Source organism: Chrysochloris asiatica, unplaced genomic scaffold (assembly GCF_000296735.1).
Source record: "Chrysochloris asiatica unplaced genomic scaffold, ChrAsi1.0 scaffold00047, whole genome shotgun sequence".
In the NCBI taxonomy this organism is placed as follows: Eukaryota; Metazoa; Chordata; class Mammalia; order Afrosoricida; family Chrysochloridae; genus Chrysochloris; species Chrysochloris asiatica.
The window spans coordinates 19,748,029-19,760,056 of record NW_006408565.1 but is presented as its reverse complement, the minus strand read 5'-3'; the positions used below and the strand labels follow the sequence as shown (position 1 = coordinate 19,760,056).

The 12,028-nt window shown below is 42.6% G+C and overlaps 1 protein-coding gene across 1 annotated transcript; it reads left to right on the top strand.

Annotated features, from left to right (window-relative positions):
- Positions 1 to 970: 970 nt before the first annotated feature.
- Positions 971 to 6,854, top strand: PLA2G5 (phospholipase A2, group V). Its single transcript, XM_006862359.1, has 3 exons — positions 971 to 1,092; positions 5,931 to 6,037; positions 6,730 to 6,854. The coding sequence occupies exons 1-3, from the start codon at positions 989 to 991 to the stop codon at positions 6,852 to 6,854; spliced, it is 336 nt and encodes a 111-aa protein (XP_006862421.1). The 5' UTR covers positions 971 to 988.
- Positions 6,855 to 12,028: the final 5,174 nt, after the last annotated feature.

Sequence of the window (12,028 nt, the reverse complement as noted above, 5' to 3'; positions counted from 1 at the left end):
CAGCAGCCAGGAAACCAAGTGACATATCACATTAGGCAAATTTGCTGCACAAGACCTCTTTAGTTTCAAGAGGAAGATGTTACTTTGAGGGCTAAGGTACACCTGATCCAAGCCATGGTATTTTCAATTGCCTCATATGCATGTGAAAGTTGAACAATGAATAAGGAATAAGGAAGGCTATAGAAGAATTGATACATTTGAGTTGTGGTGTTGGAGTAGAATATTGAAGGTATCATAGATGGCCAAAAGAACAAATAGGTCTATGTCAGAAGAAGTACATACAGCTGGAGGGCTCCTTAGAAGGGAACATGGTGAAATTTCATCTCTCATACTTTGGCCATGCTCTCAGAAGGGACCTGTCCCTGGTGGATATCATGCTTGGTAAAGTGGAGGGTCAGCAAAAATGAGAAAAACCCCAATGAGGTTGTTTAGTGCAGTGGCAGCAGCAATGGGCTCAAGTATAACAGTTGTGAGAAGGGCTCAAGATTACTCAGTATTTCGTTCTGCTGTGAGTAGGGTCATTATGAATTGGAACTGACTCGAGAGCACCTAACAAGAATAACAAAAACAATATTTCATGATCATTTATTATGTGTCTACCACTGTGCTCAAAATTTATATATGGCATCCGAGTTAACCCTCGTGACAAGTGCAAGAGGCAAGGACTAATTTTAACCCCCATTTCTCAGATGAGGAAACTGAGGCTCTGATAGTTTTGTGACGGATCTAACACCATACTGTTAAGTAATGGCAGTGTTAGGATTTGAACCCATGTCTTCTCTCCTTTTCCATGTCTAAACTCTCAACCACATCTTTGTACTTCCCCCCTTTGCCTTTCTTGTTCTCCCACTTGGGTGCCTCCAAGTCCCAGAGGAGGAGCATGCTGGGAAAGTGGGTCTGGAGTAGGAGTGCCTGGTTGTCATCTGAGGACATCGGCTGTCTTTCAGGTGTTCACACTGTGTCAGGGAGCTTGTTAGATCTGAAGAGAATGATTGAGAACGTGACTGGAAAGTCTGCCCTGTGGGATTATGGCTTCTATGGCTGCTACTGTGGTTGGGGTGGCCGAGGGACCCCCAAGGATGCCACTGATTGGTGAGTTACCCTTTATGTTCCAGGTTCTATGTCTACAGTCTCATTTAATCTCATGAGTATTAAAGAGTCATTTTATAGATGAGAAAACACAGAATTTCAAAGAGGTTAATTGACTTGTCCAGAACATCAAGTAAATCCCAAAATGATTCCCAAATCTCAATGGTCAAATGTACCACTTACCTATTGCTGCCTAACAAAACATGACAAAACATAAAGCCACAGCAGTCATTCATTTTGCTTGTGACTCTGCCATTTGGTCAGGGTTTGGTGGGGTGGCATAGCTCTGCTTCACATGACTTCAGCATGGGCAGCTCAACTGGGGCTGATGATCCACTTTCAGGATCCACTCCCTCATATGACTATGAAGCTTAGCTGTGAATATGGGCCAAGGGTTTCAGTTTCTCTCATTTAGACCTCTCCAAGTAGCGTAGTGGTTATGAACTGGACTGCGAACCGCAAGGTCAGCAGTTCGTGGGAGAAAGATGGGGCTTTCTGCTCCTGTAAAGATTTACAGCCTTGGAAACCCTGTACAGGGTCACTGAGAGTTGGAACCGACTCAACAGCACACAACAACAACAACAACAAGTTTGTTTAGACTTCCTCACAGTTTTATGACTCTTGGGTTCCAACAGTGAGTATACCTAGACAGTAAGACAAAACAGTAAGAAATTCTTATGATCCAGCCTCAGAAATTCCATGCTGTGACTTGTACTGTACTCTTTGATTGAGGTGGTCACAAAGGCTTTGGGAGGGAGGGGACATAGTTTCCACCACTTGATGAGGGAATAGTGGAGGTCTAAAAGATATATGAGATGGAAGATACTGCTCTTCAAAAAACAATAATTTGGGTTAATTTTTTTGCATACTGGAATGAAACAATTAGCTAAATGACAATCTATAATTAAGTAGATGGCAGATGGTGGGAGTCACATTTCTTATTGTTGGAGTGGGAGTGTGCTGATAAGCCAAAGAAGAAGCTAGAATAATGCATGGGATAATGGATTAGAATTGGAGACATCCATATGAATTAATGTTTATCTTAAAACAGATATAGATGATTATACATAGAAATATTTATGTTGCTGTTGGGTGTCATCCAGTTGGTTCTGACTTATAGCAACCCTATGCACAATAGAATGAAACACTGCCCAGTCCTATGCCATCCTCACAATTGTTGTTATGTTTCAGTCCATTGTTGCTGTTTGTGTCAGTTCATCTGGTTGAAGGGCTTCCTCTTATTTGCTGACCCTCCAACTGAGTATGATGTCCTTCTCTAGGGGCTGATCCCTTTCTAACAACATGTCCAAAGAATGACAGATGAAATCCCATCATCCTCACTTCTAAGGAGCTTTCTGGTTGTATATCTTCCAAGACAGATTTGTTTGTTCTTCTGGAAGCACATGGTACTTTTAATATTCTTTGCCAAGACCATAATTAAAATGCATTGGTTCTTTTATGGTCTTCCTTTTTCATTGTTCAACTTTCACATGCATATGAAGTGATTAAAAATATCATGATCTAGGTCAGGCATACCTTAGTCCTCAAACTCTTTCCTCTTGAACACTTTAAAGTGGTCTTCTGCAGCAGATTTTCCTAGTGCAATCATTCATTTGATTTCTTGACTACTGCTTCCTTGAGTGTTGATTGTGAATACAAGCAAAAGGAAGTCTTTGACAACTTTAGTCTTTTCTCTGTTTATCATGATATTATTTATTGGTCTAGTTGTGAGGTGCAGTCCATAATGAAGGATATAGTCTTTGATGTTCATCAGTTAAGTGTTCTTGTCCCTTTCAGCAAACAAGGTTATATCTTCTGCATATCATAGGTTGTTAATGAATCTTCCTTCAATCCTAATGTCATGTTCTTCATATAATCCAGTTTCTCAGATTATTTGCTCAGCATACAGATTGAATAGATAATGGTGAAAGTATGCAACCTTGCCACACACCTTTCCTGATTTTGAACCATTCAGTATCCCCTTGTTCTGTTCAAATGACTGCCTCTTGGTCTATGTACAGGTTCCTCATGAGCATAATTAAGTGTTCTGGAATGCACATTGTTTGCAATGTTATCCATAGCTGTGATCCACACAGTTGAATGCCTTTGCATAGTCGATAAAGCACAAGTACACACCTTTATGGTATTCTCTGCTTTTAGCCTAAATCCATCTGATGCCAGCAGTGATAACCCTTGTTCCACACCCTCTTCTGAATCCATCTTGAATTTCTGGCTGCTCCCTGTTTATATACTGCTGTAATCATTTTTGAATCATCTTCAGCAGAATTTTACTTGTGTGTGATATTAATGGTATTGTTTGGTGATTTCTACATTCCATTGGGTCACTTTTCTTTGGAATGGGCATAAACATGGATCTCTTCTTGGCATAGATGACTGAGCAACTCCAGTGTTATATCAGTTTGTTGAACTATTTCTATTTGTATTCTGTTAGTTCCTAGAGTCTTGTTTTTCTCAAATGCCTTCAGCACAGCTTGAACCACTTCTTTCAATGCTGGCAGTTTCCAATCATATGGCGCCTCTTGAACTCTTTGTAGATATGAGATATGTGTATACACAGATGACTATATACACATATATTTTTTGCTGTCAGGTGAGAGGGCCTAAAAGAAACGACACTCCAATATTGATAAGCATACCTAGTGCCCCAAACTGGTTTCTAATACCATAAGAAGAACCTGAACTTCTTGGTTAAATGACTGATTCTAGGACCAACGTTCATTTATATGGTATAAAATGAGTATTAAAAGTACCATGGACTGTCAGAAGAACAAACAAATCTGTGTTGGAAGAAATACAACCAGAATGCTCTTTAGAAGCCAAGATAACAAGACTTGGTCTCTCATATTTTCAGACATGTTATCAGGAGAGACCAGTCCCTGGAAGGACACCATGATTGGTAAAGTGGTGGTTGAGCGAGAAAAAGGAAGACTCCCAATGAGATGGACTGATACAGTGGTAGTAGCAATGGGCTCAAACATACAATAATTGTAAGGATGATGTAGGACAGTATTTCATTCTGTTGTAGTTGGAACTAACTCAATGGTGCCTAATGACAATAACAAAGTGAACATGGAACATCTTTAAATGCCAGAAAAAAGGGGAATGTTAAAATGAAAGAAACAAAACCAAAACACCCCCAAAATATGTTAATGGGTGATATGTTGTAGCAAGACAGGAGCCAAATGAAAGAGCTCACAGTGGTTAAAGATGGAACCATGAGAGCATCAAAATAAAGTAGAATTACATTATAATCTAAAGGATAAAATAAATATCCATGCACTGGGACCAAACCCAGCCTGTTGCCATCAGGCTGAATCTAATTCATGACAATCCTATGTATTACAGAGTAGAACTGCTCTGTAGTGTTTTCTTGGTTGTTATGAGTTGGGCTGCTAACCTTAAGGTCAGCAGTTCGAAACAATCAGCTGTTCCACAGGACAAAGATGAGGTTTTCTACTCCCAGAAAGATTTACAGCCTCGGAGACATTATACAGGGTTGCTATGAGTCGGAATTGACTCCATGGCACACCACCACCACCACCAATCTTTGTGGAAGCAGACCACCAGGGTTTTTCTTCCACTGTGAGCCTCTAGGTGGGCTTAAATCACCAACCTTTAGCTTAACAGACAGTTGCAAAGCTCTTATACCACCCAAGAACCTACTGATACAAATAAATGATTGAAAAAAATAATAAATAGGAGAGAAGAGGCAGTATCCAATGCAGAAAAATTCTCAATAATTTATGTAGATACTCTGCTCCCAAGGAAGGCAGCACAGCTCCTGGTTGTGTGAGTGTGGTTGTACATAGTGACGTTCTTCCAAAGTATACAGTATGAGAAAGCAAAAAAAGAGTAGTTGAGAAACCCGACAAACATTTCTTCAATCAGATTGTCAAGGTCAACACTGACATTCACAAATCATGTTGATAATCTGTACCCTTCTTGTATATGATGAAAATGGTACTCTACCTCTTGTGGTTTTCATCCCAATGATCCATAACCCATCTCATCATGAGAAAAACATCAGACAAATTCTAATAGTGGGGCATTCTACAAAAGACCTGACCAATATTTTTCTAAACTGTCAAGGCCATCAAAAAGAAAGAAAGTCTGCAAAACTAACACAACTAAGAGGTGCCTAAATAGACATGACAGCTCCTGAAACAGAAAAAGGATATTCCGAAAAAGCTAAGGAGATAAAATAAACTATGGATTGTAGTTTACAGGAATGCATCAATATTGGTTCATTAATTGTCACAAATGCATCATATTCATATATGATGTTAATAATCAGAGAAACTGGGTGCTGGGTATATGGGAACTTTAGTATCTTCTCAATTTCTCTGTAAATAAAAATTTAAGAAAAAGAAAATGGAACTTGCCACTCCTAACATAATCATTTATTTTTCACTTCCATAACAGTTCAGTGTGAAACCCATGGTAATCCAGAGACTCAGGCTCCTTCCATCTTGTGGTTCTCCAATCCCTTACAGTCAGAACCTTCTGCTGGGTCATCTCCATCCAGCAGAAATAAGGAGAGTGGTGGATCCTTGGGGAGGTTTTCATGGTCAATGGTTTATTTATATCATTCCTGCCCACTTCACAGGGGCCAGAGCCTAGTCACATGGCCACAACTACTTGCAAAGTAGACTGGAAAATGTAGTCTAACCGGGAGCCCTGGGGGAAAAAACGGGCTGACTGATAAACTGCAGCTAAGTCATAGTGGAAAAGCAGGAGCATACTCAGCTATACTGTTAGATTCTTTCTCTGCCAGAGGTGAGCTCTGCTGATGTGACACGGTTGAGTTTTTACATCGACAGGTGCTGTTGGCTGCATGACCATTGCTATGGATGGCTGGAGCAGAAAGGCTGCAACGTCCGGACCCAGCCATACAGATACAGAATTGTACGGGGCTTGGTCACCTGTGGTAAGACTGAGCTGCTCATTCAGCTCATAGGAACAACCAGATCTCACCTGGCTCTGAATTCAACTGGTCCTGGAGGTCACCCAGCCTATATTTTGGGGGATAGAGCCAGGGGCTAAGGGAGCAGGGTTATTATAGCTGCATCTGACCCCTAGGGAAAGAGCACAAGCACCATTTTAACGGAACATTTACTGAGTAACAAGTGTTTTGCGTCCTTCATTTTACTCATTCCCCAAGTACCCTATGAAGTAGGTGTATCCTTCCTGTTTCAAAGAAAGGAAACTAACACTAGAAGCTTGGCCAGGGAGTGCATGCAGTTAGAGTTGGGATTCAAGTTCAGGTCCATCTGAGTTCAAAGCTAGGTCTGGTATGTGACTCCTCTCTGAGAATTGGAGTTCCTTCAGAGCACGAGCTGTCTCTACCACCAGACTGGGAGCTCCCAAGGATAGGGAATGTGTGTCTTCCAGCAGACTGAGAGCACTCTGAGGCCAAAAGCCTCAACTTGGGCAGCAGCTGTGCCTCTTCCAGCAGATTGTGCCATTTCTGCAGCTTGTCCCCCTCGGACTGGAGCTGGAAGCAGACTGGGGAGTCTGCTTACATGAGAAGCAAGTGCTCAGACTGAGGCCAGCCCAGGAGTCTGTGTGGTAGAGCACACTCATCTCTTTCTCATACTGCATTTGATGTTCTGTTTGCAGAGTTTGGACGCTCCTGCCAGGCACATCTCTGTACCTGCGACCAGAAGTTTGTCAACTGCCTGCGGAGAAACTTATGGAGCTATAACCCCAGCTACCGGTTCTTTCCCAACATCTTCTGCTCCTAGCAGTGCTTAGTGGCTGCTCCTGAGCCAGCACCTTTCTTTGTCCTCTTTCTCCTACAACACAGAGCTCACCGTCTCTGCTGCTCCTCAGACAGGCTCCCAGGTCTCTGGCTTGCCTCGTGCTTTCTCCATGGTCCACTGTGCGTGGAGGAGCCCTAAGGCCACTCTGTACCCTCCAGAGAGTCTCACGAGAGAGACTCTGGTCATAGGACGTGACAAAGCCAGAGTGCCTGGGCGTCCAGCTCAAGGAACTCTTCTCTGAACTCCAGGCCACGTGCCTCCCACCTCCTGCACAGTGGAGCCCCTTGTTCAGGAAGAAGACTGTCTAGGGATGCATTTACTTCTCAGTTTCTGCAACCAGATTGCCATCACTACCCCCAGAGAAGCTTTACTCAAGTAGAAGCTAAATTGACTCTCTAAATCTGCCATACAGATATTAAATAAAATTCATTTTCAAGGCTAATAAAATCCACCCAGACACTTTCCTCTTTGCTGTGGGAGGTTGCCTGTGCCTCTTTCTCCTCCATTAGTGCTTGGAATTAAAAGTTAACTCTGTTTCCTCAGAAAGAGAAGGTGCAGATTAGCAAACAGAAGGCTTTCTTTCTCCTGGGCTCATTTCCTTAAATCTGCAGGTGCAGAGTGGGACGGGGGATGGTATACTCAAGCTGGGCAATGAGGCTCATTCTTCCTTATGAAACCACATTACCATCCCAGCTCTGGCTTTGCCCAGCTGTGTGGTGTCAGTCTTGCTACCAAAACCCCTCTGAATTCCTTTGAATGTAAAATGAGAATCCTAAAGACCACCTTGTTTCTTATACAGGGGACACTGACATTTTGGCATTTCATAAAGAAAGGTTTTTTTGTTTTTGTTTTTAAAAATGATATTCAGCTGTGGGCTTGTTTTGCCAAGCAAGGACATTCAGGAAAAAAAAAAAAAAAAAAAAAAAATCCAACTCAGAGATGAAAAGACGTCTCAAATCAAGATTGTAGAAGAAAGGACATCTTCCAAAACAAAGGAGAGCCCTTTCCAAGAGAGGACCTTTGGCTTCCTCACATTCACATTACCCCCAAATAAACACATGATAAATGGGATCTATTTTTAAAAACCTCCAATGTTGAAATTTCAAAGTAAATTTTAGGAGATTACAGTGAATGTACTAGTTTTTAAAGAAACGTTTGATATAGATTTGGTGTCTATATTTGACGATGCAACACAGATTGGGGCTCACATGCCCAATTTGCTCTTGAAATTATTTTAATCAAAGCTATTTCCCAGATCTAATTTTAAATAGATATATGGAGGAAATTAGAAGCCTCGCTCTTAGATGCCATTTCTCTTTATTTAAGATATTGCAGATGGTCCAGAAGAGACCCAGGCAGACCCCAGGTCTCTCCTTTATTTGCCTTAGGTGGCAGGCAGTGTGTTGTGTTGCTGGTAAATTATACAGGACAAGAGTATGGGGGAAGGCACTTCTGACTGGGCAGCCTAGCTCAGAGTCACAGTACCCATCCACATGCAGATAGGAATTGATGGATGAAGGAAGTTGAGATGTTACAAGTATGAAAGAAACAACACAGGCTGAAATGAGTTTGAATGTTCAAACAACTGAAACTTGCACGTTGGAAGGGACTATGGGGAACTGTCATTTAGCTACCAGGAAAATAAGACTGTCCTAAAGTCCCACAGCACACCAGCAGCTGAAGTAGGATTCAGGTCTTGGATCCAAACCCTAGGCTCCCTCCACTCTCCTACAATGTCTTCAAAATTAGCTCACAAAGAGAGAAAAGGAATCCAGGGGAGTTCGGGTACTCACCTGTTCTTGGAAGTCTCAGGAGGATTCCTTGGGTGCCAGCTGAGGGCCAGCTTTCTCACATCTCTGGTCTGCTGCTTTAGATTTAGATTAGAGGCCATCCATGGATGGTTGGTCTGGTTCAGGTTTGGTCTTCATCCTCAGTGGACAAGACCCTGCTGCTCTCCTCCAGGCCTGGACCCCTCTCACTGACATAAAGAACACTGGGAAAATGATGTGTGCTGAGTGAGTGCTAAATGTGGGAAGAGGGGTTTCCCTCTTCTGTTCTGTTTGGTTGTCAGGTAGATAGCAGGAGGGAGTCATTGTTTTCAAAGTGCATGGCTCTCTCCTTGCAAGAGAAATACAGAAATGTACAGACCAGAATTGATATATAAAAGTAAACAGATGACAGATACATGGAAGCTTGATGGACTAAGTGTCTCAGAAATACAGGTTGTTTACTGATGTCTGTACTAGTCTTCACCCTTCCCAGAAACATGGAGGGGCTTCAAAAAGTTTGTGTCAATTCCATTTTTTCCACGAACTTTTTGAAGCCCCCTTGTATGTCAGAAGATCTGTATGAGTACATGTACATTTGCACACCTTTGGTGCAAAAGTTAGAGAAGTTAGCAAGGAGATCCAGTAGGTTCACATCACCATGATGAGCCAGCAGATCCAAGCCAAACCAAAAAGGGGTTGTTAATTGCCCTCCTGTTGGCTCCAACTCATGTAGACCCATGTATGACAGACCAAAGCATTGCCTAGGCCTGCACCATCTTCATGCTCTGAGTCCGTTGTTGTGGCCATGTGTCACTCCATCTCATAATGGCTTACCTTTTTTCACTGGTCCTCTACTTTTCCAAACACAATGCCCTTTGCTAATGACTGATACTTCCTGATGATGTGTCCAAAGTAAGTGAGCTCAAGTCTCACCATCCTTGCTTCTAAGGAACATTCTGGTTGTATTTGTTATAAGATTGATTTGTTCATTCTTCTTTGCCAGCACTATAATTTGAATGCATCAATTCTTCTGTCTTCCTTTGGCAAGAACTGAACAGAAGCCAAGATTAAAACCTACTCAGTTGAGATAGAAAAGAAGGGGACTGAGCTATTGTATATGGGGTCCCTTCTCTGTGCTACAGATGATGGCCAAAATCAACCACCCCGTAGAGCAAGTGTTCTTAGGTTGTGCTTGGGGTGAGAACTGAATCTCAGGGAAATGAAGTGTTTAGCCTGAGGCCACATGGGTAGTAAGGAAGACAGGTAGGATAGGAACCAGGTTGGTTCCTGATTCCAAAGCCTTGTTCTTAGTCTGTAGAACAGATGGTATTAGATGGGAAAAACTCAGACCCTGTGCCAGGCCTTGTGACAGGCACTAAAGAAAATGTGTTTTATTTTGTTCAGGACAGATGCAACCAATTTGGATTATATTACTTTTTGTGAGGATGGAGCAGGACTGGGGACCTTTAAGGTTGCTGTGAGCTAGAACTGACTCTACAGCATTTAACAACAGCAGCTAAGGGGGACTACATTTCCCAGAATTCCTTTTCCTGCACAGTTCTGGATTAGCAAGTGCCAAAAGAGATGTTTTGTGTGAGATCTGGAAGGGAGCAGCCATGTGTGTGTGTGTGTGTGTGTGTGTGTGTGTGTGTGTGTGTGTGTATTTCTTTCTTTCTTTAACCAGGGAAGGTCAAAACAGGGCCCAGGACATTTCAGCTCAGATATAATGTCTTGGATCTGCTGACTCATAGTGTTGGTGTAAACTTGCTAAATGTCCTTGATAACTTCTTCAACTTTGGGCCAGGTGTGGGAGCCATCTTCTCCTGCTAGCATCATCACCACTAGCATGAAAGTTGGGGACTGGAGGTGGTGAGACTGCCACACTTGAGTGTCCCAATGGGGCCTTGTTCCCTCACTTTTTATCCATCTCCCATTCAGTAGACGAAGGAGCTCTGGTAGCATAGTGGTTATGAATCGGGCTGCTAACCTGAAAGTCGGCAGTTCGAAACAACCAGTGGTTCCGTGGGAGAAAGATGAGGCTTTCTGCTCCTGTAAAGATTTACAGCCTCGGAAACTCTGTGCAGGGTCACTATGAGTCAGAACCGACTCCATGGCACTTAACAACAACAACAACAACATTCAGTAGACTACTTGCCCTGCTAATCTCAGACACAGATAGTGCTACATGAACTCCCACACCTGTACAAGGTCCAGTCTACTTCTCAGACTGAACTTCCTGACCAATACAGGTTTTGGTTCTAAAAGTGGTTCCACGGCAACAGAGCCTGAAGGATGGGGTTTTCGGAATTGGCCTTAGGTTATCTGAAGTTTGGTTTTTGTTTGTTTGTTTTTTTAATTTAAAGCATTAATAACTGGCTTCTACTGGTAAAGGGAAGGAGTTCTGGTAGTGTAGTGGTTACGAGATGGGCTGCTAACCTCAAAGACAGCAGTTTGAAACTACCAGCAGTTCCATGGGAGAACAATGAGGCTTTCTGCTCCTGTAAAGATTTATAGCTTAGGAAACCCTGTACAGGGTCACTATGAGTTGGAATCGACTCCATGGTACATAACCACCACCACCACCACTGGTAGAGGGGGCATTGGTAGTCCATTGTATGGAGGGTTAAAGCAGACATTGAGATGATCACTTCTAGATACCTATTTTCAAGTGCCTGTAGCAGACACCTGTTGGAGGAGAATATTGAAAGTACCATGGTCTGCCAAAAGAACACACAGATCTGTGTTGGAAGAAGTGTAGCCAGAGTGCTTCTTGGAAACCAGGATGGCCAAACTTTGTCTCTCATACTTTGGACATATTGTCAGGAAGGACCAGACACTAGAGAAGGATATCATGTTTGGTAAAGTGGAGGTTTAGAGACAAAAAGGAAGACCCCCCACCCCAGCAAGATGGATTGGCAAAGTGGCAGCATCAATGGGCTCAAGCGTGGAAACAATTGTGAGGTTGGCCCAGGACTGGGCAGTGTTTCATTCTGTTGTGCATAGGCTCGCTATGAGTCAATACCAACTCGATGGCACCTAACAACAACAATAGAAGACAGGCGTTGGGTGACCAAGTTTTTGATGCCACAAAGAATTTTAGTGGTAATAAAAACTTATTATGGGATTGGAGAATTAGGGAAAAGAAAATGGTGAGCTCCAGACTAAACATTTTCATTTATAATCTGAATAAGGGATACAAAACTGCTTCGACTGCCGTATAGAAATTGGACAGCTGCTAGGGAAAGAGTGGAGTAATGTCAGCTTAGTCATGCGGGGTGTTTGGATTGCATTGTTGCCCTACCTCCAAAATATGTATTGAATCCTTGGCCCAGGTACTTGTGGTAGGAGCCCTGGTGCTACAGTGGACTAAGCACTTGGCTGCTAACG

Bases quoted from the DNA above. Each gene is read 5' to 3' on its own strand.
- PLA2G5 (XM_006862359.1), top strand. From the start codon at position 989: ATGATTGAGAACGTGACTGGAAAGTCTGCCCTGTGGGATTATGGCTTC. The intron at 1,093-5,930 runs GTGAGTTACCCT...TTACATCGACAG, and splicing joins CCCAAGGATGCCACTGATTG to GTGCTGTTGGCTGCATGACC. The intron at 6,038-6,729 runs GTAAGACTGAGC...TTCTGTTTGCAG, and splicing joins ACGGGGCTTGGTCACCTGTG to AGTTTGGACGCTCCTGCCAG.